Source organism: Cucurbita pepo, chromosome LG02, assembly GCF_002806865.2.
Source record: "Cucurbita pepo subsp. pepo cultivar mu-cu-16 chromosome LG02, ASM280686v2, whole genome shotgun sequence".
NCBI lineage: Eukaryota > Viridiplantae > Streptophyta > Magnoliopsida > Cucurbitales > Cucurbitaceae > Cucurbita > Cucurbita pepo.
In genome coordinates, this window is record NC_036639.1 from 992,344 (window position 1) to 1,013,746 (window position 21,403).

The window sequence follows — 21,403 nt, forward strand, 5'->3', positions numbered from 1 at the left end:
CATTCAAAGCGCAGCTCTCAAGGATTTGATGTCTGAAAACTGATAGCTCAACTTACGGTCCACATCTTGGAGGCCCTTTTGGTGCCATTGGGGGAGTGAATAAGATGCTCATCACCGCGTACAATGATAAGCCAAAAGCAAAGGGAAACTAGCGATGGATGGGGATAGCCTATCTTTTGTTGGTTCAAAATGCTCAGCGACTCAACAAATTGCCCCCAACTGGCAACCACCATTAACATTTCTACGTCACAAAATGCATTGCCATTGTTATTTACTCTCTACCGATCTGCAGCTAAGGCTGCGACTTGTCAATGGGACAGCGCACAGTTGCCACGCTCATGCTCACTCTCACTTGCGCCACCCTCTTCGGTATTTTAAATCTATGGAATGTTTGGGGTGTAATTGGACATGAATGGCCATGTGGGGATGGACCATTAATTATTGATATCTTTGTTTAATATCCTCTTGATAATGGATCAAATGCGATTGTGCATGTGACTCATTAATTTTAAATATAACATTTAACGATTGAATTAATAAAATTTGTTAAAGATTATTGAGAGGAGTAGTTTCGTAATCTCTCTCTTGATCCGTGACCCTATTAGAATAAAATAGATGTTATTAGATTGGTTTAGATTTCGATATAAATAGACATTATTCTTCTACTTTATTAATGCAATTATGTATTCAATAATATAAATGGTCAACTGTATTCTATTCATTTTTTACCTTTTGTACTAAAAAATTAAGACGCTAAAGTTTAAAAAAGGAAATAATGAGATAATACTTTAATTATTGAGATATATTTATGTTAGGTAAGATATCAAATTCTTTACTCACATTGTCCCTTGAATGAAAATGTCGAATGAGGGGGTAAAATAGTAATTATGAGGGGACGGATGTAAGATGGTTGGAGTCGTCGGTGAAGCCCGGAGCAAGAAGGCGATACGCTTCGGAATAGGAAACTAACGGAAAAAAAAAAGAGAAAGTGTGAAAGAGGTAGGGGCCCACAAGAGTCTGACCGGGAAAGGTGGGGTCCAGCTGGTTATTAACAATCAAACGCCATGTGAGTGTGGGACACCACCAGCTGGCTCTGTCTCATTTTAGTGGGCCCGCTTTCTTTTTTTTCCTTCTTTCTTTTTTGGTTCTTCCCTCCATTGGCCTTTCCTTCCTTCCTTCCCGTTACCACCACCACCACCACCACCTCCTCCTCCTCCGCCGCCGCCACGTCCCCATCAGTTAGGCGCCACCCGTCCACCATTCTTTGCTAACTTTTTCTTTCCAGTTTTCACAGCTCTACGAAGCCACCAATCCCGAGCCCACATACCATAAATTAAACCCACACAATTACAGAGCTTCGGCATTTCATCATTATCCTTCACGGAAATTACCAATAACCCCCATTGGACTCCAATCACGTGGTTCGTTTGGCGTTCCCATCTCCTTTTACGAAACGCGCCGGTATGGAATATATCGTAATACGGATACGTGGTATTCAAGGAAGCAAACCCTCTTTCTACTGAGTGTGTACGCGTATTATGGTGTAAAATCAAGCAAAGGGGGGCCCAGCGGCCCGGTGAGGAGGAGGAGGAGGAGGAGGAGGGGGAGAAGGGCAGTTCGGGAAAGAGGGCAGTTCGGTGAAGACAAAAGGAAAATGACAGTGGTTGTTGTCCTAGCAGTTGCTCTGTACAGTTATAATCCACATCCCTTCTAATTCCTCAACTACCCCTTCTCTCTTCTTAGCTTCCCCTTCCCCTTCCCCTTTAAACTATTTCACTTTCTTTCTTCTTCTTCTTCTTTTTTGTTTTTTTCCTGACATTGTCTGAAGCTCCGGATTTTGTTTTAGCTTCTTTTGGGCTCTTCTGGTTGTTGTATCACTTTCTGATTCTACCCCTTCTCCCCAAATTTTCAAACAATGCAAATGGGTTTCCAAAAAATATGATCTTTCACTCTTGACTTTGACGTACATAATCTTGGCTGTCTGCATCTTCTTCTTCTTCCTCCTCTTTCTGAATATTTCTTTCCCAACATTGTTCTTCTTGTACTTTCCCTCTGGCTGCTTCTTATGGAAGCTGGGGAGGATTGTTGCGTGAAGGTCGCCGTCAACATCCGCCCGCTAATCGGCGATGAGCGCCTTCTGGGGTGTAAGGATTGTGTCACCGTCATCTCCGGGAAGCCTCAGGTACTTTTCGTTCTATCGTAATGTGGATGTGGGTACCTCAAATCTCTGGATTTGATTGTGGGGAGAGGCGGGGAACGGGATTCTAGACATGTTCTTATCAATGGCTACTTTCTTCCGGGAGATTTGTTTCTTTCCGTACTATGGAGTTTTAGAATTTCCAGGTTCCTAGAGATCTAGATCTAATTATGCATGCCGTAATAAGCTGCATGGTTCTTGAGGTTTGTGTATTTTTGTCGATTGAGCCTCCTGTTAGATTTCACCGGTGATTTCTACTTTGGCAGCTTCCGATTGTAATTGAGGGGGTTTAAGGGAGTGATTGAGAGTATTTTTTGAATGTCAGGATTCTTATGAACAATTACTATGTCAATATGTATGTGTTTGGGTGTGTTTTTGGGGGTCATTTCCATCTACTGTAAGATGATTCTCATGTGAATGGAGTTTCAAACTGGTTTTCTTTGGCTTGGTAAACAGTTTTTGCAACTTGTTGGATGGAATTGTGAATGCTGCCCCTAAGCTTAATGAGTTATAGCAAATAGTTATAATTCGAATAGGATAGAAGCGCGCATGTATGGGAGATCCTAAATCAGTTGGAGAGGGGAACAAAACATTCCTTACAAGGGTGTGGAAACCTCTCCCCGGTGGACGCGTTTTAAAACCTTGAGGGGAAGCCCAAAGAAGACAATATCTATCGGTATCGTTACAATATAATTGGTTTTAAATCTTGCCGGCTTGTTTTGCTTGGTAGTTATGTCTGAGCGCTTGAGCTTTGCAGCATATCTTTCTTTGGTTAGTCTACTGCCACAAGATCCTGGCAACCACTTATGAATGGACTTGTACGTGTGTTTGATTTTGTTTAATTAGTGGGATTACATGTCATTTTGACTATGGGGCAGGTACAAATTGGATCCCATTCATTTACATTTGATCATGTCTACGGAAGCACGGGTTCACCCCCATCCTCGTTGTTTGAAGAATGTGTATCTCCGCTTGTAGATGGTCTATTCCAAGGCTATAATGCTACTGTTCTAGCCTATGGCCAGGTATAGAAACTTCAGAGCAGTGCTATTCATATGAAGTTTGGTGTCATAGAGTTTCTCCTCTTGGTTGATATCTTTTATTTATGCAGACAGGATCAGGGAAAACGTATACCATGGGCACAGGTATTAAGGATGGTTGTCAAACAGGAATCGTCCCTCAAGTCATGAATGTATTGTTCAACAAGATTGAAACTTTAAAGAACCAAATGGAATTTCAGTTACATGTTTCCTTTATTGAGGTTGTTGTCATTATCCTTTCCTTGATCACCTTTAAAGAATCAAAGCTCTTACTAGTTTGTTTATTTTATGGAAAAGATTCTCAAGGAAGAAGTACGAGACCTGCTTGATTCAACTTCTTTTACCAAAGTGGAGGGTGCAAATGCAGGGAAAGTAACTCTGCCTGGGAAACCACCCATACAAATTCGTGAATCATCAAATGGTGTCATCACTCTAGCTGGATCTACAGAAGTTAGTGTTAGCACACCCAAAGAAATGGCTTCTTGTCTGGAGCAAGGATCACTGAGTAGGGCGACGGGAAGTACCAATATGAACAATCAGTCAAGGTAAAACTGCCAATTGTAGATTCAAAGTTATTTCTCTCAACAATTCAATATCTAGGAAAGAGTCTATAGGGTTCTTGAAGTATGATATTGTTCACTTTGAGCATACGCTCTCATGGTTTTGCTTTTGGTTTTTCCAAAATGCCTCATACTAATAGAGATGGTGACTCTGTTGTGGAATGTTATGATCTCTCTTCAGTCGTTCGCATGCCATCTTCACCATCACATTAGAGCAAATGCGTAAACTAAATCCAGCATTTCCCGGTGAAAGCAATAATGACAATATGAGTGAAGAGTATTTGTGTGCAAAGTTGCACTTGGTAGATCTAGCTGGGTCTGAACGAGCCAAGAGAACAGGCTCTGATGGATTACGTTTCAGGGAAGGTAGGTGGAAGGACTTATCGTTCATTGGCGTTCTTTTATGCACGTATTCGTTCATTCACTCATCAAATTTTATCTTTTCATAACAGGAGTTTATATAAACAAGGGTCTTCTTGCACTTGGAAATGTTATCAGTGCTCTTGGTGATGAGAAGAAGCGCAGAGAAGGAGTCCATGTTCCTTATAGGGACAGTAAATTGACTCGACTCTTACAGGTTTGGTTTCGATGCAGATAGTTACTTGATGAAAGAATCGCATTGAAAGATGCATCCAAGATAATTGTTTTAGCCCCGAGAAAGATTAGTCAGATCTTCAAGAAACTTGTCTTTTATGCCCCATTTTGTCTAATAAAAATTTCCCATTTTGCAGGACTCTCTTGGTGGTAACAGCAAAACTGCTATGATAGGTAAACTTGTAATCTCTGATATAGTCTGATGCAACCAATTCTGCTTCAGGGTGTACTTTCCACCCCACCCAAGTCTTCCCTCCATTGAAAGCTGAACTATTAGGGCATTTGTTGGTCAATATTTGAAATGAGTGCATTTGATTATAGTCTGGAATCTTTCCGTAACAGCCCAAACCCACCACTTGTCCGCTTTGGCCTGTTATGTAACGCCGTTAATCTCACGGTTTTAAAACGTGTCTGTTAGGGAGAGGTTTCCACACCCTTATAAGCAATCCTTCGTTCCTCTCTCCAACCGATGTGGGATTTCACAATCCACCTCCTTGGGGGCCAGCGTCCTCGCTGACACACCGCCCGATGTCTCTCTCTAATACCATTTGTAACAACTCAAGTCCATCGTTGGCCTATATTGTCCTCTTTCGGGTTTCCCTTCAAGGTTTTAAAACGCGTCTACTAGGAAGAAGTTTCCACACCCTTATAAGTAATGCTTCATTCCTCTCTCCAACCGACATGGGACCTCAGATTAAACAGAAGGCTGTGATGCTAACTTCCTTACAATGGATTTTTTTTCTCTATAGTTGCAGAGCTTTATCTCCAATACTGATAGTTTCCTTCTTTTCCTTCTAGAGAGTCTGAAAATTGCATGCTCTTAGCTATTGTTATTTGTTAAAGTTATTAATAGTAAGTTCTTCCTATAATAAAATTGTTTTACTATCCTAGCCTGCATCAGCCCCGCTGATATTAATGCTGAGGAAACCCTCAACACTTTGAAATATGCAAATCGAGCTCGCAATATCCAGAATAAGCCAGTTGTAAGTATATGGAAACTCCTTATATGTCTTTTGGGTTGATGAATACTATATTCCTTCTCTAACGAATATCTGGGTGTATATTTCTCTTCTTTATTGCTGACCAGGTCAACAGGGATCCCATGTCCAATGAAATGCTAAAAATGCGACAACAACTAGAATACCTGCAGGCCGAACTTTTTGCTCGTGGAGGGTCGTCTTCTGATGAAACTCAGGTACATGATTATGAAACACTTTATATTTGCATGTTTCATTTATAATATACCAACATAGTGTAATTTGTGAAACATTATAATAGGTTCTTAAGGAAAGGATTGCCTGGCTTGAAGCTGCCAATCAAGATCTCTGTCGTCAGCTTCACGAATACCGTAGTCGATGTAGCATTGTGGAGCCATGTGAAACGGATGCTCGAGTTTGCGTCCAAGTACGTGCACCGTCATCCATTTCAATTGCTTCCACAAATATGTATAATGTTTGCTGGCTATGTTTGATCTCAGCAAGTTTGTTGCATCTTCCAGGGTGGCATGAATTGCTCTGTCAAAAGTGATAGAATTATAAATTGCTCAGTCAAAAGTGATGGGCTCAAAAGGGACTTGCAAAGTATAGAATCACCAGATTTTCAAATGAGTGAAACAATGTCAGGTATGGCCTTATCTAACTTAGATCTTTACCAGTAATATGTCCATTTCTTTTCCATGTTTTGTTTGTTATAGCTTTTACTAATTAAGGTTCCGAGTTGGCAGGGGACTCGAGTGAAATTGATGAAGAGGTGGCAAAAGAATGGGAGCATACACTTCTACAGAATAGCATGGACAAAGAATTACATGAACTAAATAAACGTTTAGAGCAAAAAGAGGTAAATTTAGAAACATGACAACAAGAGCTAATTTAAACCGCCAAGAACTTGGGAAGATGGTTTAGTTCTTATATTTTAGGACATGGAGATCTGCCTTTGTTTACAGTGATTTTGTTAATGACTTTGTAGTCGGAAATGAAGCTTTTTGGAGGATTTGATACAGCAGCTCTGAAGCAGCATTTTGGGAAGAAAATCGTGGAACTGGAAGAAGAGAAAAGAGCTGTGCAGGTTAGCCTCTACTTCAGTAGAATCTATACTATTTTTGTGGCGAGATTTTGTTCATTGTTTTCACTCCTGCAGCAAGAGAGGGATAGCTTGTTAGCTGAAGTTGAAAACCTGTCTGCTTGTTCCGATGGTCAGACACAGAAATTATATGACATACATTCCCCAAAACTCAGAACACTTGAGGCTCAGGTGATTCAATTTCTCCCTTCTCAGAACGCCCTTGTTTATGTATGAGAAAGGAATTCCTGGAATATAAGTTGTATTCATACTTTTTTTTAATTGTTTTATTTATAGATTCTGGAACTCAAGAAGAAACAGGAAAACCAGGTTCAGCTACTAAGGCAAAAACAAAAAAGTGATGAAGCAGCCAAAAAATTGCAGGACGAGATTCAATTCATAAAGGCTCAGAAGGTAAATTCATTATGTCTTGTTTATATTCGCTTCTGTACTTTTCTCTCCATTTTCTGAGACTTGTAGCTTGAAGGTTCAATTACAACAAAGGATGAAACAAGAGGCGGAACAATTTCGACAATGGAAAGCGTCTCGTGAGAAAGAGCTCCTCCAGGTAATTCAACCACCAGAAGATCAAAATTGCATTACTATTGAGTCGACCAACTATGATTGTTTATATCTGTTATTCACTGTTTTTGTTGACAACTTTGCAAAACAGCTAAAAAAGGAGGGCAGGAGAAATGAATATGAAAGGCACAAACTGCAAGCTCTAAATCAACGGCAGAAAATGGTCAGTACTTCATTGTTACTTGCTTCCTTATTCATCATCTATCTGTTCTTCCTCTATAACAAGGCTCAAATGCTTTGGATGCTTAATTATAAGAGATTTTTGTGAAATCCTACGTTGGTTGGAGAGCGAAACATTTCTTCTAAGGGTGTGGAAACCTCTCCCTAGTAGACGTGTTTTAAAACTTTGAGGGGAAGCCTAGAAGGGAAAGCCCAAAGAGGACAATATCTGCCAGCGGTGGGTTTGAGCTGTTACAAATGGTATTAGAGCCACATCCCGGGCGGTATGCCAATGAGGATGATGGGCCTGGATTGTGAGATCCCACATTGGTTGGAGAGGAGAACAAAGCATTCCTTATAAGGGTGTGGAAACCTCTTCCTAGAAGATGCGTTTTAAAACCTTGAGGGGAAGTCCAAAGAGAACAATATCTGAATTCTAAAAATATTTGTTACTTTTCTTTTTATCGATAGTAATTAGGTCTGCTTGTAAAACTTCGGGCACCTTTTGGATTGGGTAAATGTTTTTTTTTTTTTTTCTTGCCATCTATCATCAATATACACTTATTTGTTTCAGGTTCTTCAAAGAAAAACAGAGGAGGCTGCAATGGCCACCAAGAGGCTGAAAGAACTACTGGAAGCTCGTAAATCTAACGGTCGAGAAAATTCAGGTACTTTCTTATTTAGAGTATATTAAGGTTTGCCTAACTTGACAATGCCTTGTTCCTAAGGACAACCCTTTTCCTGCTTATAATAATTAACTGATTTAAAATACCAATTCCTTGATGTTGGTTTTTTCAGGTATTACAAATGGAAATGGAATGAATGGGCAGGTATTTTCTGATCTGTTTCATTGCATTCCTCCCTATTATATCATCTCCATCCCGTTTCTAATGGAAAATTCTCTTTCTATAGATCCATGAGAAACCTCTACAACGCTGGCTTGACCATGAATTGGAAGTAATGGTGAACGTGCATGAAGTTCGTTTTGAATATGAAAAACAGAGCCAAGTGTATGTGTTACACTAGACCTTAGGTTGAATTATGAATAAAATAAAATTCCAATGTATATTTTGATTCATTTGCAATGCAGGCGAGCTGCACTTGCAGAAGAGTTATCCATGCTGAGGCAAGTGGAAGAGTTTGCTTCAAAGGGCCTCAGCCCTCCAAGAGGGAAGAATGGTTTGGCTAGGTAAGAATTGTTTCCAAACGAAAGAATTCTGCTTCTACATAAAGAAATGGATTGTATCTAACTTGTGTTTTGCATAATCAGAGTGTCCTCTATGTCGCCAACCGCAAGAATGGCCAGAGTAACGTCGCTTGAGAACATGATAAGCATATCCTCAAATTCCCTCGTGGCGATGGCTTCACAACTTTCAGAGGCAGAGGAACGAGAGCGTGCCTTCACCAACCGCGGACGATGGAACCAATTGCGCTCCATGGGAGATGCTAAGAATTTACTTCAATACATGTTCAATTCTCTGGCAGATGCACGGTAATTATTCAAGTCCATGAGTCCAAATTTTTGCTGGGATTAGAGTTCGCTTTAGTTCCTTGGTGTAACAACCCAAGCCCATCGCTAGCAGATATTGTTCTCTTTGAGCTTTCCTTTCTAGGCTTTCTTCCAAGGTTTTAAAACGCGTCTGTTAGGGAGAGCTTTCCACACCCTTATAAAGAATGTTTTGTTCCCCTCTCCAACCGATGTGGGATTTCACAAACCACTACACTTGAGGGCCCAGTGTCCTCACTGGCACACCGCCTGGTGTCTGGCTCTGATACCATTTGTAACAACCCAAACCTACCGCTAGTAGATATTATCCTATTTGAGCTTTCCTTTTCGGGTTTCCCCTCAAACCCAGAAGGGAAAGCCCAAAGAGGACAATATCTGCTAGCGGTGGGCTTGGACTGTTACACTTGGATTGTTAGTACACGGTGCCTGAACGAGCTTGTTATTTACAGGTGTCAATTATGGGAAAAGGAACTTGAAAGTAGGGAAATGAAGGAGCAACTGAAAGAACTTGTGGGACTGCTGCGGCAGAGTGAGACACGGAGAAAGGAAGTAGAAAAGGAGCTAAAAGTGAGAGAGAAGGCTGCTGCAATTGCATTGGCTTCATCTGCACCGGTGAGTTTATGATCATTAGGTTACGCTTTTCCAACTCTTCATCCATACATACTGAAGTTTTTACGTTGCTCCAACACTTCTTGACGATTATGCTTCTTTTCAGGTCCATCGTGAGAATGAGAGCAGACCACTTTCATTAAAACACTTTGCTGATGAATTGAGTGGTCCCTTGTCCCCAATGTCAGTACCAGCTCCAAAGCAACTCAAGTATACAGCAGGAATTGCCAATGGCTGCGTTAGAGATTCTACAGCGTTCCCAGATCAAACACGAAAGGTTACACCATTTTCCCCGTTCATTTACTGCCATAGAAGCTAACCTCTCATTTTTCTAAGAGTGGTGCTATTAGTGCAGATGGTACCAATTGGAAACTTATCAATGAAGAAGTTAGCAACTGTAGGTCAAGCTGGGAAGCTTTGGAGATGGAAGAGAAGCCATCATCAATGGCTGTTAAAGTTTAAATGGAGATGGCAGAAACCATGGAGACTTGCAGAATTGATCAGACATAGTGATGAAACAATAATGAGATCAAGGTCTCGACCACATGCTCTTCTTGCTGGGAGGTGATATTTGGTGGTTTCGGGTTTATTATCCCCCAAATATCATTGACTTTGAACTATGATTCCACCTCATGTCACAGGAACAAATTGCAATAACTGCAGGTACTCTTCTTGATCTTCCGATTCTTTCATTTGTATCTACTTGAACCTGACATGATCTTTCTCCAATGAAAGCAGCTGAAGTCAGGCAGGCTTATATGATCTCTGCATATTTCTTCAATGGAAAACCATTTTGGTAGATATGTGATTTTGGATTCTTTTATGTTGTGGTTATCACATTTGAAGCATCTTGTAAAGCTTGTATGGATGCTACAAAATGGGGTCACCCGACGACTAGCTAGCATGGCTGCAAGTGCAGGAACGGGGCGAGCATTTATACAATGGATAGAGAGATCGCTCAAGAAAGCTTTGTATATCTTGTCAATAACAAGAAAAGGAATGCAGGAATGTGTACTGAAGTTTTTTTCTCTCTTTAGTCCTTCGGTTTATCTTCGTTTTGAGTACAATATTGATTTGTTGAAAGAAACTATTAGGTTGGAGGAGAGAAAAAAAAAAAGAAAAAAACAGAACTCTTACTAATATGTTTTGTCTTTCTGTGTGATACTAATCTTATTACTTGAGGACTCAAGCTTTGTAAATGTATCTGTATCTAAGCAAAAGAAGAAACTTTGAATCAAACTTTATGAATTGTACACAAAGTTTGTTATCTTTGTTTTTAGAATCTCACTCTTCAAAGCTCGGGCCGAAGAGCTAAAGCAAAAGGCCACCAAGAGAGGCGACTTAAGTCCTCCCCAAAGCGATGACGGTAATTGAGAATGGCAAATGCCGCTTTTATAAAGCCTTCCTTTCTCATTGAACTCAAAGGATAACGCGGGATTTGATGCATAAGCCACTTGAAATTGGGTGCAAATAGGTAAGAAAATGAAGAAGCCCCTCTGATGGGGCTATATCACGGTACAAAGCAAGGCTGCCTTTTAAAAACTTTGAATGAACCATACTGATACTGATAACGCTTTCTTTGAGAATTAAACAATAAGAACATGGCAAGTACTAATAACCAGTCGATGTTATCTGGAAATCCAGGTAGGCCTTAAAATACGATTGGAAAAGGAAAAGGAAAAGGAGTTGTCTCAATACAATCATTTTCTGCCCAGAAATGGGGCAGCTCACTGTTTGTACCTTTTTTGTTCTCCCTCTCTCTTGAACAGAAGAAGATGTTGCAAGCTACTCAAAGGAGGACCTGCTTACAACAATTGGCGGTTTGCCAACAGAAAAGCAGCTGTGGCATGTACAAATACAAGTTTGAGCATTGATATCCGAACACAACTTAGATCTGAGCACACCAATATGCATAGTGCTCATCTTTGCGATGGTTACTAACAAGACCGCCACATTGCAAACAAATAAAACTGCTCCCATCTGAGAATGCATCCATAACAACTTGCATCCTACCAGTTTCTGCCAGTATAGAATTACCGTGAGCATCAACAACCGATGAGCTAGACATGTTACATTCTCCAGGTTCAGGGTTCAGAGGCTGAGCTTCAGCTATAGCACACTCTGCAAATATAGAAGCTAGTTGATCAACATCTGCAGTCTCCCGCAATCGAGTTCTGTACAGCTCACCAGCACGGTGCAACGATTGAAAGACTGCTGCATCCCCACCTTGGGTTCTCATTGCCATTACAACCTGTCCAAACATGAAAAACAATGTGCTGGAAACTATTAACAAAATTTATTGATCTCATTCTGATTCTCTAATAGATCAGGCTCATATGCTCCATCCATGATTTAGCCATGTTGATTGAGGTATCTGAGTGACTACTACAACGGCATGCATGTGTATTATCCTTTCCTCTAAGGGCTATAAAATATCATAGGTTTATCAGTATCTGCCTCACTCAGCATGGAGTAGATAGCTACGGGGACAGGAAGTTCTACAACATTTCAGGAAAAATTTATGTGTATGTACCTTAGTTTTTTTTTTAGTTCTGAAGAAGATTCAGTACGACATGAAATCCAACATCAAGTATATAGATTGACACAATCTGTTATTGATAAGAGATTAATGTTCCAATTTTTACAACATTCCAACACGCAAAAATATCAATGACAAAGCATCTAAGAGAAGGAGGTGGTAGTATTTCAAATCCTCTTTAGGATTGGCAGAGGGCTTAGGAGCTTTCTCTGAAGTGAAAGCAGATTATGGTAGGCTAAAGGATTCTAGAGATCTTATAAGGACCTTCAAGGCAATTAACCAAGATGTTTAGGTCGCTGGTTGTGGTCGACTACTCTGAGCGCCCAGGATTGGGATGAAATGCCATGTTCAGGGATGGAATCCAAGCAAGCTATGCTTAACATTGAGCATAAAAGACTATGGAATGCGATGGTTTGTTAGAGGCTTGCCTGAAACAAAGCCCTATTGGCGAATTTTCAATCCCATTTGTCAACCAGAACTCAACCGAAGTAATTTCATTCAAAGAAACTCAACAGTTGATAGCTCAAAGATAATCCAGAAGCTAAATATAAATAAGCGATCACAGAAAGGCGTTGAAAGAACGAGAATAGACCAAGGAAGAATTCGAGAGAGAGAACTTTTTCTTTTTTGTCGAACGTACCGCTTGGAGGGCTTGAGAAGGTTTTCGTTGATTGATGAGTTGACGAGCTAATGTGAGTAATTCGCGGACAGAATCGCCGGCGACGGCTCCGTTCGCCGAAAATTCAGCCTCCATCAAGTCCGACTGTTTACAGTCCATAGGATCATCGGGAAATTTTCCTCGAGATCTTGCTTTATACATGAGAAATCCAAGGCAGATTCTTTTTTCCCTTTTTCTTTCTTTTTTCGTGGGAAAATTGCAATTTCCACAATCATCCGTCTCTTCAATTTTTCAATTTTTCAATTTTTCAATTTTTACCCTAAAATTTTGATGAATTCATCGAATTATATTGAAGGTTTTGTTTTAATAATACTCAAAAAAAACTTTTAAAAAAATAAGAAATGGTTAAATTTTGTTTCAATAATTTATAATTACTCATAATTTTTTTTTAAAAATGTTTTAAAAAAAATACGATAAGTGAAAAGAACTTTGCGGATAGGTATTTGATAATTGATACCCAACCCGAAGCGCATTGATCCATATTCCGAACACAGCGGGTAACAACAGGGGTTGGGCTGAAGGCGCGCGGCCACCGCCCATGCTGAAACTTCTCGTCTTATGGCTGTCGCCTCCTCATCGGAAGAGAGACGCAGCTTCCACTAATTGGTGAATGGTGAGTGATTCGCTTCTTTGTCCTCCGGTGATATATTTTCCTTTTTCGTAACAGGTATCGCTTAAACATCTGCATAATTAAATTAATCTAGAACACGAATGTCAAATGTCCGACAGATTGAATTAGAAAACAATAATGTAATGGCTTGCAAATTGTTTATACGTTTCTTTTTCCTTAGGTGTGAGTGTATGGGCGTTCTACTGAGAATGTTCTTGGAATTACAATTGAGATGCAGAAAATTGAAAGCACAGACAATGCGATTCCGCGATGCGCCTCGGAATTTATCAAATTTAGGGAAAATGTGGCTGATATTTGGGAATGGAAGTAATTGGGGGATTGATAGAGGTAAACATGCAGGGCACTAGAGTATAAGTCCACATGCGAGGGCAAACTCTGGGAAATGCTAAGAATTTTGCACATTCAACTATTGGTCTCTGGAAAGGCAGATCTGGAATGCAATTGTTTCTAATATTTAATACTCCTCTCCCTATCAAAATCCGACACAGAGGCCCAACAACAGTGAAATAGTTGTCCGACAAAGATAGATTTATCAGATTTCGAAGCGCGCAAACCATTTCCGGCACCATACCATACAGTAGATTTCCAGCGAAATTCAATTGCTCCGCTTTCTTTAGGCAAGCCAAGGAGAAGGGCAATGGTCCTGTTAAACGGTTGTTGCCGGCATCAAATACAACTGCTTCGTCAAGTGATCCTAATTCATAAGGCAAACACCCTGATAAGGAGTTGTTTACCAGCAGAACCTCAGTTAGAGATGACAAAGTTTCCACAATACGACTGGAATTGAACCGCTAAATTTGTTGTTGGCTAAGGTGAGATAGAGAATATGGGTGCTGGAAAGACTGTCTGGGAGATTTTGCATGAGATTGTTGTTGTTGATCAGGAGAAAATCAAAGTCCTGCACGAAGAGTCGAGGTGGGACTGACCCAGTGAAGAAATTGAACCGAAGGTCCAAGAAGGTTAGGCTGTTCAAACCAACAACAGCAGTAGGAAAAGGACCAGATAATCTGTTGTTGCTCACGTCCAGCTCGTATAGATAAGGGAGCTTGGCAATGTTCGTGGAGATGGTGCCTGCAAATTTGTTGGAATTGGCATGAAACACAGCAATGTCAGGGAGCTGATCGAGGAAGCCTTCGAGGGATGGTGCACTGAGTTGGAAGCCATTGAAGTCTATGGATGCAACAGCCGTGGCCGACTTGTTGTCTGGTGGGTTGTCACAGTAAAAACCTTTGTAGTTGCATATATCCGATCCAACCCATGTTTTAGTGATTCCTTGAGGATCCGAGGAGATAATTGACTTGAATTTTTGAATCACAGGGTACACCACTGAAAGCCTCAGGTCTTCAAATATCAAAACCTCTGCTTCAACAGGCAAAATAGATGATAGCTGTGCAGTTATTGGTTGCTTACAGTGAGCCCACCCCCGATCACAGTCTTTTCCCGAATTTCTGTCACTACCCACTTTGAAGTATTGTGTTTTGTTGCCAGTAACATTGACTATGGCGTCGGCGTGGACAACGAAAGAAGAGAGCAGGTTGCCGAACAGAAACAGCAAAACACTGGGAGGTATTTTACTCATTTTTATCTGCCCAATAAATTGTTTTCTTTGTAGTTCATTCAGGGTTTTATAAGAGGTGACCAAATCAGGCCAAGATTCATAAACCAGCTTGTTATATATAAGAGAGTTGGCAAAAAGAAGAGGGGATGCTGTAAACGCTTTGGGATCAAGCAGGTATGGCACTGTAAATTAGTAGGTGGATTTTTGTGTCAAGTTGATAAATCATAAAACGATAAACCAAAAAAATTACAGTACAAAAGTGGAAATCAATGATCCAAACTTTTCAAGAATTGGGTCCAGTACTTCGGGTCCCAACACTGAAAACAGAAACCAAATGGCAATGATAAAAAGAAAAAACTATAATGAAGAAAAACCACCATCGCATAAGTTGCTCGTCAGATTGGAGATATGGTTCATTAGTATATGACAACTTCATCTAACCTTTTCATATATTGATCCGCCACTTCAGTACTCTAAAGTGTCAATATTTTAATTTGCATTTGAACTTTGATTTTAAGATCATACATTATTCTGTGAGTTTTAAAGAGCAGCGGATAGGTCTTATGAAAGTCAACTATTGTTCTCTATTTTAGAGTCTCCTTTTTGCCCATTGGATTCCATTCTCTTAAGATGATAATGATTGCGTTACTGCATACAGCTGTGTAGCTGCCTTAGTGAAACAAAAGCTCAATGTCTTGATACACGTTATGAACCGTCCCTTTTCTCTTCTTTTTGAAAAGGTACAGACATGAGTGACAGATTTGAATCTGTAAGGAAGACTTAATTTCGTCATTTGACTGTGATTGGCTAGTCAATCACCGTAATTATGGCAAGTTTGGAACCAATCTACTCAAAACTAGACTTCCCAATAATTAAACAGAATTCATAAAGATGATATCAGTGATGGGTCGAAGCCCACAGGTAATCAAATGGATAATTCGCTCGACCCACATAGGAAAAGTTGAAACTTGATGAACCCAAGTGAAGTGAAATTCAGGAAGGAAAAAGACCTAGCGTTGCGGTACAATCTAAAACTCCCATGGATCGAAACGTTTGCTAATTTTTTGAAGCAAAAGAAAGTTAGCATACAAGAATAAAAATTGGGTGGAAATGGGAATAAAGGTGGGGTTTTTTGTCAGATGTTTGTTTATACATATAAAATACATCCACCATCTAATCCAATATGCTATAAAACAATAAAATTCCACAAGGAATAATATTAATATCGGAGAGCATAAGAAAGAAAGCCTTAAGAAAACAGAAGCCCCACTGAGTAGCGTAGCATCCCCCCATTGTCCCATGCCTTTCCTCTCTCTCCCACTCCCACATCCTTCAAATTTCCAAATCCAAACCCATTCACGGAAAGGGGCATCCCTAATTTTCTATTGACAGACAGTGCAACGCACCCACCACTAGTCTCTTCTTGGAGACGTTGCTCAAGCCGCAGCGTTGACTATTGGTCCCTATGATTTTAAACTGTGGTTTTCCCAAACTATATATATATATTTATATAATATTGATGGAGAATTGTAGGCGTTGGTGAGTTGACTATTATGATGACTCGAGAAGAAGCGGTGCAGGTGTTTGGGTGGATAGGGCGTGATTGTGATCGTTCTCGTAAGTAACAATCAGCATTGTTGGATCGTCTAAGGCACGTTCTACGTGCTTCCGTGCTGGACAGCCTCTCAGACTGCTACACTTGTAATATCCCCTGTTTCATTTACAAAAAATTCATCATTTTCAGTCAGTCAGTCAGTCGGTCCTCATACACTACACTACACTCTTTTCTCCTATATATTATTATTATTATGCTTGCAAGACCAAACAACGGACTGGACGACACAGGTCAACCACTCCCCCTTCTGTTCTGCCCCCACCCACTTATTCATTCAACGACTTCACTTCACCACACACAAACCAAAACTGTGGAAACAAAGATAATGATCCAAAGCAAAAATCACGCACCTTGGATGAGGAGACCCTTTAATTGGTTTTTGGCCGTACTTTCTCCATGAGTAATCGTCCGGTGGGATGTCCGCAAGTTTTGCACTAACCGCTGGAACTCTGATCACTCTTTTCATTCTGTTTTTCCTGATAAGCCATGCAAACACTCTCAGTTCAATAACGAATCTAATATATTCCAAACCCACTTTCGAAAATTTTATGGAGATTTTATATAATCTGTTGTTAGGACCTACCTCTTCTTGGAACAGTGACATCGGCCTGAAGACGAACCGCACTTCCTGGCGGAATCGTCCATGGAATTGCATTTTCTCTTTAGTGAGGAGGAAGAAAGGGGGGGCTTTCCGGCGGAAGAGACCTGGGACATGTTGGTGAACTGAAAACCAGATGACAGAGATGGGTGTAAGCTTTCGGTGTCTCCGGTTAAGGATGAAATATAAGAATTTGCAGCGGAAATCGACGGCGAGGCTGCGAAATTGATGGCGGAAGTTGAGTCTTTTCTGTTTACAGACCCATTTTTTAGTCCCCCCGATGAGTTATTCTGCTGGGGTTGAAAAGTACTTGGCTGATTAGAAGGCTGATTAGAAGGCTGATGGGGGTTGTTGTTGGGCAGACCAGGCAAACGCACAACAGAGTAAGGCGTGGGGCAATAAACCTTAAAAGCAGAAACTGATTCTTGTTTCTTGAGTTGAGGGACTGAAATCGGAGACGACGAACTCGGATCTTGATGTTGCGGCTTGACCTTGGGCGGAGAGGAAGCAGTAGAATCAACCGGAGCCCTTCTGAAACGAGCATGGCCAGTTCGGTTCCGGTCGAGTAAAGAAATGACCTTTTTGAATTTGTTGACGACGGAATCGGCGACGGCTTCGTATCCAGCGGCAGCATCGGGAGCAGTGGAAGTGGAAGAATCGTGTTGAGAGTGATGTTGATTAGGAGTATGAGACACCAAGGTGAGGAAACTATGAACGCTCTGAATCCCAGCAGAAGCGGCTTCTTGAACAGCAGAAACAGCAGCATTTTCTTCCATACTGGGCGTGAAATTAGCAGCAGCGTCCCCAAAACCCACCATAAACTCCACAGCCATATTGTTCTTGAGAAGCAGCATATGAAAAACAGAAGGGGCGCAGAAGGAGGAGAGTATTATATTGAGAAAGAAGAAAATGGTGACGAGGAAAAGCAGAACGGTGGGAAAAGATGAAAAAAGAAATTGGGGGAAGGGGAAGAAAAGGATTCGAGTCAAACTGATGACCTCTCTATGCAAGGCATCGGGCAACTGAGCTGTCGATTCTGGTCCATCTGCCGTCAAACCCTGAAGCCAATGACAGGACGCCACGTATGTAGAAACTGTCAGTACATTGACCCTCCTGCGTAGGAAAGGCCCAATTACAGGGTGAATCGGTTGGAGAGGGGTTTTAAATGAGTGATGGGATTAGATAAGGTCAAAAGGTTGAGAGTAGCCGTTAGATTGAGGACTCGGTAAAATCGGGAATAGAGAGAGAAACAGGACAATATATTATTAGTTGGAGACAGTGGGATAGAGTTGACCTTTCCCAGCTTTTAATACAAAAGTCATTGAGTGAGTAGGTGGGGATCTTTTTTTTACCGGATACCGGAACTCTCCACCAACAACTCACCTTGGATTCCCTTCTTTCCTCAACAAAATTAATTAATTCATTCATTTTCAAATTTCAATTCTCCGGTTTGGTTTGGTTTGGTTTGGTTTTCGATTGGGCTTTGCTTTTTCGGGCCCACATTCTAGGAGAGACCCACAAAGTCCTGGAATGAGAAATCTTGGATCCCTTTCTAACAGTTGAAGGAACCCTAAACCAAAAATTGAGACAGATGCTGTGTTGGAGTTGAGGCAGATGAAACGAAGGGGGGCTTCATTCATTTGGTGCAGATATCAAGAGAAATAAGTGGGTGCCAATGGCATAGGGAGGAGGGTCGTCATCGTGTGGCTCAGAAGGCATCCAATTCCTATAATCAACGCCATTTTGAAAGGTAGGGCTGAAAAGAAAGAACACCCAAGTTTGGCAAAGTTGGTTCAAATTTGAGTGACCAATTCCTCCAATTTTCAACCTCCAACAAATGTGAATTTTTTTTTTTTGACGAAAACGTGTTCAGTTGGGATCTAAAACTTTAAAGAAATTTCAAGATTCCATTAATATTATTAAGTCAAGTTTCAATTTTCATTACAGAATGCCAAATTCGAAGCCACTTTGTTGACTTTCTTTTTTGTGTTTAAATCCCTTGAATTTTAAATACCCAACTTCCTATTCAACTCCTCCATTTCCCCCCTCTTTTAGCCTTTGCTTTTTTCATAAATGATTTTAATTACATGAATTAATTAGCCTTTCCAACTCATTTCTTGAATGCTAACCAACCCTCAATTTTTTAATTCCCAAAATATCTAAGAAACTTGTTCAACAAAACATTGCATCAAGAAAAAATGTCACCCAAGAATGAAGATCAAATCTATAATTCAAAATTTAGATCATAAATTATATTATGATTTATACTTTTGGTATTTTTCATCAGAAAAATCATGAATATTTGTTGGTGCATGTAACTTTTTTTCGTGTTTGATGATTGGAAACAAGAAAACAAATTCATTATTTTCATCCTTCCCATCATTAAGAAAAGTAAATGAACAAGGCACACGGAAGGCAGTTTTCAATGTAGTTGATGAGAGGGAAATGTTTTGAAAATTATTTATGTAACACAATCGCTACTAAAATATTTATTACGAAAATATTTCCGCACCCGAATGTTCTGTTCTCCTCTTTGGTGGCACACCACTTAGTGTCTAGCTCTAATACTAACTCTAACAGCTTAGCAGATATTGTCTGCCTTAGCTCATTACATATCGTTGTTAGCCTTATTATTTTAAAACACATATGTTAGGGAGATGCTTTCATACTCTTATAAGGAATATTTCGTTTCCCTCCTCAACCAATGTGAGATCTCTCAATTTATCCCCTTGGAGGCCAGCGTCATTGTTGGGCACACTGCCCAATGTTTGGTTTTGATACCAATTATAATATCCCAAGGCCACCGCTAACAAACATTGTTCGCTTTAGCCTGTTACATATTGTCGTCAGTCTCACGGTTTTAAAACACATCTGTTAGGGAGAGGTTTCCATACTATTATAAGAAATGCTTCGTTTCTCTCTCCAACCGATGTGAGATCTCTGACTCCACCCTCTTTGGAGGCTAGCGTCCTCGTTAGCACACCGCCCAATGCTTAGCTATGATACCAACTATAACATCTTGAAGATACCGCTAACAAATATTGTCCACTTTAGTCCGTTATGTATCATTGTTAGCCATACATGTTTTAAAACGGTGAGACTGACCGCGATACATAACGAACTGAAGTCGATAATATCTACTAGTAGTAATGCGGTTATAATTTACATTTGAAATTGAATTTGTTTTTGGTACTATTGTTGGTCTGAATAAGATAAAATGTTAAATTATTTGATAATAGGATGAAATATAGAGAGGTATAGAGGGAAGTGGGTCTGGGGATGCATGTGTCAAGTGGGCAGAAGATCCAGACAGCCCAATTGAAGCCCCTGTGGCTGTTTTTGCGTACAGTATGGGCCGTAAGCCTAGTGGCAATTGTCCATGCTGCTGCCTTCTGGCTTCTCCCTGTTTCTTAGCTTCCCATGTGAATGGAACTTAAGTTATTGTCCACTCACAAACCAGATCCATTCAATCTGCATCTTCTTCGAATCTCTCTCATCTTTTTCAATCCTCTTCCTTATTTTAATCAAATCATATTCGCTTTTGTTTTTGGTTCAAGCTGATGTCTAAATCTGACCAGTTTCCCCTCATTAGTTGCGTCCAAATTTCATCCTCTCTTCCTTCTCTAACTCTTCTATTTTAAACAATAATCCTTATCCAAAACTTTACCCTCTCACTCTTCCAATCCAACCTGCCATAACGTGTTTGAATTGCTTCTAAACAAAATGTATTTTTAATATGGGTTATATAATTTCAAATTTGTATTTAAAACACTATGATTAATTTTTATGATTAGTAAACAAAATTTAAAGATTTCTATTGATAATAAACGTGGACAGATACAATCACCTGCAAGGTGATGGTAAAGTAGAGGCGGCTAAAGGCAGCAACGGAGTAGTAATAGTTGTTAGCCATGTACACCAATGATCCACGGTTGGTGGCAATAATTATGAAGAATTGAAGGGAGTGTGAGGATAATTTGATTTTTAGTTTGTAATTACTTAGTTAATTAGGCAATAAATTCATATATATCTTGATAAACCCATTTCTTCTATTGTTAATTTATGGATTTATAATTATAAACATTTCTATTACGTCTCAATTATTTTTGTCATATTAAAAATTAAACTATTACGTATTTTAAATTACAATAATTAAATTATTTAATAAAGTGGGTTTAGAATTAAAATAAATTTAATACTAAATGTGCACCAAAAGAAGAAGAAGACATGCTACATTGAATTGATAGGTTATCTCACATTATTGTCCAAAATAAGGTAGATGACGATGCAAAGATATTTAATTGGAAATAAATAAATATTGCGTCACATTTTTGGGGAAAATAAAAATGAAATACCATAATTTGGGAACGCGACAAGTATGTCTGACCAAATATCTCTATGATATTACTTGCAGCCACTTGATAATAATTCAACCCAAAAAAAAAAAAAAAAAAAAAAAAAAAAAAAAAAAAAAAAA

The 21,403-nt window shown here is 39.8% G+C and overlaps 3 protein-coding genes and 1 pseudogene across 4 annotated transcripts; 1 reads left to right on the top strand and 3 right to left on the bottom strand.

Moving 5' to 3' along the window:
* Positions 1 to 1,609: 1,609 nt before the first annotated feature.
* Positions 1,610 to 10,561, top strand: LOC111788048 (kinesin-like protein KIN-4A). Of its 2 annotated transcripts, none has more exons than XM_023668191.1 (26): positions 1,610 to 2,182; positions 3,076 to 3,222; positions 3,309 to 3,458; positions 3,535 to 3,782; positions 3,979 to 4,163; positions 4,250 to 4,374; positions 4,529 to 4,565; positions 5,283 to 5,374; positions 5,479 to 5,586; positions 5,670 to 5,795; positions 5,890 to 6,013; positions 6,115 to 6,227; positions 6,357 to 6,455; positions 6,528 to 6,641; positions 6,747 to 6,863; positions 6,937 to 7,017; positions 7,123 to 7,194; positions 7,765 to 7,858; positions 7,989 to 8,020; positions 8,103 to 8,200; positions 8,281 to 8,379; positions 8,461 to 8,682; positions 9,147 to 9,309; positions 9,413 to 9,583; positions 9,662 to 9,969; positions 10,042 to 10,561. In XM_023668191.1, exons 1-25 carry the CDS (start codon positions 2,066 to 2,068, stop codon positions 9,872 to 9,874), a joined length of 3,147 nt encoding a protein of 1,048 aa, XP_023523959.1. In that variant the 5' UTR covers positions 1,610 to 2,065; the 3' UTR covers positions 9,875 to 9,969; positions 10,042 to 10,561. The 2 variants fall into 2 exon arrangements, with proteins under 2 accessions (XP_023523959.1, XP_023523957.1); XM_023668189.1 differs by having other exon boundaries at positions 10,045 to 10,561.
* Positions 10,562 to 10,865: 304 nt separating this feature from the next.
* LOC111787641 lies at positions 10,866 to 12,785 on the bottom strand. The gene is made up of 2 exons (XM_023667659.1): positions 12,486 to 12,785; positions 10,866 to 11,557 (listed from the first exon to the last, which is right to left on the bottom strand). Exons 1-2 carry the CDS (start codon positions 12,663 to 12,665, stop codon positions 11,195 to 11,197), a joined length of 543 nt encoding a protein of 180 aa, XP_023523427.1. The 5' UTR covers positions 12,666 to 12,785; the 3' UTR covers positions 10,866 to 11,194.
* A 485-nt stretch (positions 12,786 to 13,270) lies between these two features.
* On the bottom strand, positions 13,271 to 14,734 carry LOC111787592 (annotated as a pseudogene).
* Positions 14,735 to 15,672: 938 nt separating this feature from the next.
* On the bottom strand, positions 15,673 to 18,366 carry LOC111788840 (probable WRKY transcription factor 7). The gene is made up of 3 exons (XM_023669386.1): positions 16,912 to 18,366; positions 16,679 to 16,804; positions 15,673 to 16,424 (listed from the first exon to the last, which is right to left on the bottom strand). Exons 1-3 carry the CDS (start codon positions 17,778 to 17,780, stop codon positions 16,265 to 16,267), a joined length of 1,155 nt encoding a protein of 384 aa, XP_023525154.1. The 5' UTR covers positions 17,781 to 18,366; the 3' UTR covers positions 15,673 to 16,264.
* Between the last annotated feature and the right edge of the window lie 3,037 nt (positions 18,367 to 21,403).

Coding starts and splice junctions, on each gene's coding strand:
- LOC111788048 (XM_023668191.1), top strand. CDS start 2,066: ATGGAAGCTGGGGAGGATTGTTGCGTGAAGGTCGCCGTCAACATCCGC. Junction 6,456..6,527: donor AAGAGAAAAGAGCTGTGCAG/GTTAGCCTCTAC, acceptor TCACTCCTGCAG/CAAGAGAGGGATAGCTTGTT. Junction 8,380..8,460: donor GGGAAGAATGGTTTGGCTAG/GTAAGAATTGTT, acceptor TTGCATAATCAG/AGTGTCCTCTATGTCGCCAA.
- LOC111787641 (XM_023667659.1), bottom strand. CDS start 12,665: ATGTATAAAGCAAGATCTCGAGGAAAATTTCCCGATGATCCTATGGAC. Junction 11,558..12,485: donor CTTCTCAAGCCCTCCAAGCG/GTACGTTCGACA, acceptor ATGTTTGGACAG/GTTGTAATGGCAATGAGAAC.
- LOC111788840 (XM_023669386.1), bottom strand. CDS start 17,780: ATGCTGCTTCTCAAGAACAATATGGCTGTGGAGTTTATGGTGGGTTTT. Junction 16,805..16,911: donor TGTCACTGTTCCAAGAAGAG/GTAGGTCCTAAC, acceptor ATGGCTTATCAG/GAAAAACAGAATGAAAAGAG. Junction 16,425..16,678: donor AAAGGGTCTCCTCATCCAAG/GTGCGTGATTTT, acceptor TAAATGAAACAG/GGGATATTACAAGTGTAGCA.